This window comes from Triticum aestivum, chromosome 5A (genome assembly GCF_018294505.1).
Source record: "Triticum aestivum cultivar Chinese Spring chromosome 5A, IWGSC CS RefSeq v2.1, whole genome shotgun sequence".
Lineage (NCBI taxonomy): Eukaryota > Viridiplantae > Streptophyta > Magnoliopsida > Poales > Poaceae > Triticum > Triticum aestivum.
This window is the reverse complement of record NC_057806.1, coordinates 369,398,916-369,405,389: the sequence shown is the minus strand read 5'-3', so window position 1 is coordinate 369,405,389 and position 6,474 is coordinate 369,398,916. Positions and strand designations below refer to the sequence as shown.

At 40.9% G+C, this 6,474-nt stretch overlaps 1 protein-coding gene across 12 annotated transcripts; it reads right to left on the bottom strand.

The window, feature by feature from the left end:
- Positions 1-681: 681 nt before the first annotated feature.
- LOC123103424 (uncharacterized) lies at positions 682-4,157 on the bottom strand. Of its 12 annotated transcripts, XM_044525011.1 has the most exons (6): positions 4,024-4,157; positions 3,766-3,942; positions 3,157-3,339; positions 2,975-3,043; positions 2,495-2,572; positions 682-1,257 (listed from the first exon to the last, which is right to left on the bottom strand). In XM_044525011.1, the coding sequence occupies exons 2-6, from the start codon at positions 3,806-3,808 to the stop codon at positions 1,211-1,213; spliced, it is 420 nt and encodes a 139-aa protein (XP_044380946.1). In that variant the 5' UTR covers positions 3,809-3,942; positions 4,024-4,157; the 3' UTR covers positions 682-1,210. The 12 variants fall into 12 exon arrangements, 4 of the variants coding, with proteins under 4 accessions (XP_044380946.1, XP_044380944.1, XP_044380947.1 ...); XR_006449827.1 differs by adding an exon at positions 2,869-2,879 and having other exon boundaries at positions 3,157-4,136; XR_006449826.1 differs by adding an exon at positions 2,791-2,879 and having other exon boundaries at positions 2,975-3,036; positions 3,157-4,136.
- Between the last annotated feature and the right edge of the window lie 2,317 nt (positions 4,158-6,474).

Here is a 6,474-nt window from a genome sequence, read left to right as displayed (position 1 = left end):
ATAGCATGCTGACATTATTTATATTGTTTAGGTTTCCACTATATGAAGGACATAAATTAATAATCAAAAAACCATTTACTATATTTTTTGCGCAAAAAAACCATTTACTATATGGCTAGTCACTTTAAATGGTGGAAATAATGGATGGGAAATAGTAACAGACATTTATTGAGGATACCATTGGATAAGTATAGAAACATATGAGAGATCAGATCCCATTTTGTTATCCTACAATCTGCAAAACCATTTGAAACATAAGATGTCACCTTTAAGAATTGTAATTGTAGACAATTCGGTGAATCAAAGAGGCCTTATATTAGAGGCTAGTTAGAGAGGCACTCTTTTATTTATTTTTCTTTCTTTCCTTTTTTCCTCCCCATTTGTAACATACTATTATTTTAATGAAAATATACCGTAGAATAGTTCTACGGTTTGCGGCTAAAAAGGCCCGGCTTTGTAAAAACATTTAGATGGATGAACCAATAATTTAGTAGACGCTCTAAACAGGAGCTTCAAGTTATTTTATTCATGGATCAAGAATCTCCTATCCCATATAAAGTGGTACTCGTCTGAGAGATACTATCAAGGTCCCTGACAACACTATCTATTAATATGACTCATCTTACTTACCTTGAGAGTTGCTGGGAATTAAGGCCACAAATTTTGTTTTTGCTCACCTTACATACCATCATGGTAACGCAGAATTAACGACAGAATCTCCTTTCTGATACTTCACCAAATGTCTGCAACATAAGATGTTAAACTGGATGCTACAGAACTAATCAAAACATATCACAAAGAATCGAAAACTTAATGCACAACACACACTTACTTATGGATCAGACATGATATAGTGTCTATCATCACTTGCATGCATCCGTATTTATACAAACTATTGGGATGCTATATTACAGAAATTTGTTCAGCTATTTTCATTCAGGCACTGGAATTGAATATCTCATATTAAGTTATTAACTCTTTTTGCTACAGCTGCATGTGCATGCCTATTATTGTACAAATATATCTTCCAGCAACCATGTTAGGCCTTATTATAGCTCTTGTGTTGTACACCTGTCGTTATCTTAAGAATCCACCTATTGTTGAAAGACAGTCTGCTTTCATGTCACTCTAAACTAATCATGTTTTACTTCGCTGCTTTTCCCTTTATTGGACACCATCTTCTCCATGTATTTCATAAATATGCTTGTTCCTAGGCTTCCTTCATCAGCATATACACCATGTGCGCATCCTCAAATGCTACAGAAACATCCGATGCAGGTGATGTTAATACGTAGATTTTAGAAACATCCTGCCTGGGGATTTTAAATTGAGGAAAACACATCAAATATTAGCATCAGGCTAGCAATCAACCAACATGGATATTCAGAGTCGCTGTTAGGTTAGATGTCTGGTGTCTAAGACCCCTTTGCCTAAACATGACACATGGTGCCATCTGGGTAGCTCTACTGGGTCGTAGTTTTGCCGAGTGCAGAAAATGGCAAAACTATGGTGCCACGTGGCATGGTCATTGACTCATCATTCGGTCTGTGTCATTTGTTTACCGAGTTACCCTTGTTCTGCACTGAGCGAAGTTTTTTGCAGTTGTCTACTTAGTGCCTGTAGAAAAGAACCCGACAAAATAAACATTATCGGCAGACGTCCAATATAGTCATGTTTTCCTAGTGCTGCCGTGTTTTTTTTGGCCTTTGCCGAGTGCATTTGGCACTCAGAAAAATTGGGAATTCCAGTAGTGAGCATGTCCAGTGTCCTAATATATATTGTACATGCATAGAAATAAAAAATACTTTGTAAATATACTTTAAAAATTACTCTTCACAACATGTGCGGGCCAAATTGTATATATTATATCAACCGGATTTTGTTCAAATCTCTATTGATTGATAGAATTGTGAAGACCATTAAAATTTTATATCTATACATGAGTAGCAAAACAAATCTTCACCGTCTCAAGAAAATGAGCTCAAAAGTGAATTGGTTATCCAACGTAAAGGGAAAATGTGTATTAGAGGACCAAAAGAGGGAACAAATAGTTTTGAAAAGCCATAAGTTTTGACGTACATGTATTAAATCCAACAACTCAGCAGCCTTGTTATAATCATTTCTGAATTTATAAAGTTAGAAGAAATAAAATCGATAAGCTAAGAAATTATGCAATTGGGAGCGCATTTATAGAAGTCTGAATAATGTGAATAATATAATGGCCGAAAGTAGCAGGAGCAACAGTGTTACATATCTCGGGGAAGTTCTTTTAACAATCTCAAAGGACAATTGGCGCAAAATAACCATAGGTATTTAGCCTCGTTGGCAAATTGGTCAAGAAATTAAGAAGACAAACTGAACATACACATGTTTTAGTTGAGCGAAATGTGTGGAAAATATGATGAAATAACTTGTTTAAGTGAACATCATCAGATCAAGTGTATAATGGCGGGTAGGGGTGAGTGCATGCTATAGAAACTGAAACGCTACATACATGTACTCTTAAGAGCATCCATGTTGGACTGTCTTCCATAGGTAATTGATAAAATTATGCTCCAGTGTACCTGCATGTCTGTGCATAGCATAAATGTGAATTTTGAAGTGCATTGTTCAATAAGTGGAACTTAAAAATCAGAAGATACTTTATGTTGGAGCATCATATGGTTTTTATGGTGTGTCCAAATCAAGTGCCACAACTTTCAGACTGCAATTCCATTTGTGATTCATGGCAGGAATTAGATGGCATTTAGCAAAATGTGCACATGTGAAAAAGGGAAGACCCGATCGGACCTGAATTCATCTAGTGATAATAAATATATGAAATCTAGAAGATAGTAATGATGGGTTACGTCAGCCGTAGAAGCAGACCTGCAATTATTCTGATTTAAAGGAAAAACATCAAACACATGCTATCCAATTTCTAACTTAGTAATAAGATAAAACAAAACAGAGATGGTGTCATTTGGAAAATTACCAGTCATTGGCTTCAAACTGCAGTCAGTGCATCTACTCCTTGGATCCATAAACCATCGTGGCCTAGAAACTTTGAGAAAATTAATACTACAATTCAGCTGGAGCACACAATTAGAATGTTATATGTCTAACATAGCATGATTCTTTTAGTTGTTTTCGACAAATCATAGTGTTCATGCTTACCCTGCTGTTGCGCTGAGTGGATGGTCAATGTCTTTGTGAGATAATTGTTCTTCAATATTACCTTCCCTCCATGGAACAACATGGTCAACATCCACCATTTGCGACGGCACCAACCACAACAGGAGCTTCGTCCTTCTCCATATCCCCCACCCCCTGCCCATCTTGGTTGAGGGATTGAGAAAACTATGATTGGGGAAGCCAAATCACAGCAGAGAGTCAATGATAGGGTCAATTAGTGAGAAAATAGAGATCCACCCGTATTGGAAGGACTGGAGTTGTAGTTGGACGTGTCTTTTTCTACATATAAGGTACATGTTTCTTTTCTGTGCGCTACAAAAAGATTTTTTTGTTTTGTTTTTTGAGGGATCGAGAACACTGATTTTATTTTGCCATGGCAATCATCAGCTTCAAGAAGACACACGATAAAGGAGATTGAATCCCTAGACAACACTATTAAAGGGCACGATGAAAACAACTGAATCCGAACTGGCAAAAAGAAATTCAAAACAAATTAGTGTGAGGACTGAGAAGAGGAACCTGAAAAGAATTGAATCCAGACCGGCAAAAAGAAATTGAAAATAAATCAGTGCAAGGACTGAGAATACGAACCTGATCTAGATGAGGAAAATAATTTTACTGTAATAAGCTCCATGAGCGCAGGAGATGCATGCCCTAAATTCCTTGCTGCAATTTGGGAGAGACACGATCTATTTCCATGTGGAGATGAGCGTAGAATCCATGCCCTAACGTCCTTGCTGCAAATTTGCAATTGGGAGAGACACAGATCTGCTTGTGGAGAGGAAGAGAGATGAGAGTTTGAGGGAGAGAGAGAGACATGAGAGATTGAGAGTGGGATCGATGACCAACTTCGTTGTTCCAATCTAAGAGAGACCTGGATCTCTTCTCCATGAGAGTATGAACAAAAATGTGAGAGATTGAGAGAGATAATATGGCTGCTTTAGATTTTTTTTACCGGGAAAGGAAGAATCGGTGGATGTACGGATGCTAATTTTTAATTAACATGAGAATTAATAGGTGTCTTTTTTCCCCGGAGAGCAATAGATAGATTAGATCTACACCATAATAACTCGGTCCCATCAGATTAACGGCTCCTAATTACTGATTAACGTGGGAATTTGTAGGAAGTCTAGGATTAGTATAAGTAAGTAAGTATAAGTATAGATATAGATATAGATAGATGCCACTCCAATTATGGCGATTCATAAAAATGCCACTAAAATTTCCAAACTTTGAAAAATGTCACTGCAATTTTTGCACACTTTGAAAAATGCCACTCCAGACTTCGAAAAATGCCATAGGAAATGGCATGAAATGGCATTTTTCAAAATTTGGACATTGCAGTGGCATTTCTCGGAATCACTAGATTTGGAGTGGCATTTATCAAATTAACCCAAAACAAAAATAATTGGGTGAGTTGTTGGGTCCCTGGTGTCAGCCGCTCGTTGTGCAATTCTCTCGTTTATTGACTACGTTGACAATGGCATGAGACCCAGATGTCAGAAATCCATTAGGAGGAGCCATTTTTTATTGGCTTGAAATAAGGAGGCACTTGCTTGCGTACTGCCAAGAGCTTGGTGGGTGCCTGCTGTCATCCTCTCCACATACGATCATCTCCTGATTGTGTATGCGTCAACCTGGTAGGCCCACAAGGCAGCTTCTAAACCCATGGCGGACAAATACAACCCATTTAAAAAAATAACAGCCCATTCCATACGCTCAAACGGAAAGTTCAACATTCAGAGCAAAGTAACAGGTCTGATCCAGATATAGAGTACTGAACTTGCACGTTGACAACCATCATAGCCAAGTTAACTATCTACTCCCACTAATACTCTAGTAGTGTACAAGTACTAACTCACTCTTAGCTAACTAGACGATGCCAACCGCCATCTGCGGTACACACTAAACGCCGACACTGGCGTCCTCTGCCTCGCCTCGGACTTGCCAGAGGTGCGATAGGGCGCGTTGGCCCTTTCCATGCCGGCGTGGTCCACCGAAGCTTCGACTTCTAAGCGGGAAACCCACTTGATGAGCTTGTAGTAAAATTCGGCGTCGCGAACGCGTGCGTGCCCGACAGCCTCCAGGGCTATTTGCTGGGCGCCGGCCTCCACGTAGTCAGCCCAGTTGCGGGCACTCTGCTCGCGACTTAGTGCGTCGGTGCGCTGCTGCTCCATGTCCCGCTGGGGGTGCAAATCGGCGATATGCTGCTCCTCCACCAGGCTGTCGCGCTCCAACAACTCCTCATACTCCGCATTGCCATCTAAAGACTGATAGAATGCCTCCTCCCTCCGTCTGCCTTCCGGTGAAAAACCGAACACTAGTTCCGGCGGTGACCGCCTCCGGCGTCGCCTATCGCGGGTGGGCGGGGGCATGGCGGACGTGGCGAGAGCGAGGATAAGTGGCGAGCGACGTCACGCCGGTGGGGGCTTATGAGGATAGGGCGAGTTGGGTGATGGTTCCACCGGAGAAGCCCGGGAAATAATAATTATAGGCGGAAGGTAGACGAACCAGCATGTCACGGGAAACGCGGCGGTCATCACGGTCATCGGAATTCAATGCATAAGCAGGCATGGCTTAGCGTGCCAACTTGCCGTGGAAAACTAGAAAAACTAAAATTATGACTGTGCCGTCCCGTCCCGTCCCGTCAGTGGTGCGTCCCGTCCGTGCTGGGTCGCATGCCGGCATGACGGTCAAACGAGTGCACTCGAATCATTCAGATGAGGTACTCCCTCCTTGTCAAAAATGATTCCACCACTCATCATCTACCTTGGTTGGTGAGATTTTTGAATTAAGAACCGAAAGGAGGTAGTACGTGCATGATCCGCTATTTATTCGTGTAGGATCGAGTAGGTCATTTTTTGAATTGAGCCCTGCAAACCGGAAAGGAGGTAGTACGTGCGTGATCTGGTATTTATCCGTGTAGGATCAAGTAGGTCGGATAGTGTACATGTAGGATCTAGTAGGTCGGATGCTGTACGTGTACGATCGCATTAGCTGATGAATGTTCGCTGGGAGATAGGGCATTTGCGAATGTTTTTGCTGGCAGTTTCTTCAGATTCACATGGCATTTTCTTCAGAGCACCTTGTCATTTTCTTCAGAGGTAGGCATTTTTATTCAAAAAACTGCCACTTCGGATCTTGCGTCACAACTAAAACTGCCAGGAGCACATTAGTAGGCTAGCTAGTGATCGATCAGTAACTTGTAAACACTGAGTGAACAAAAATAAGGAACTGTTAGTAACTTGTAAACACTGAGAACACATAAATAAGGATCATGCTGTTCACAGCAGTAAGAGT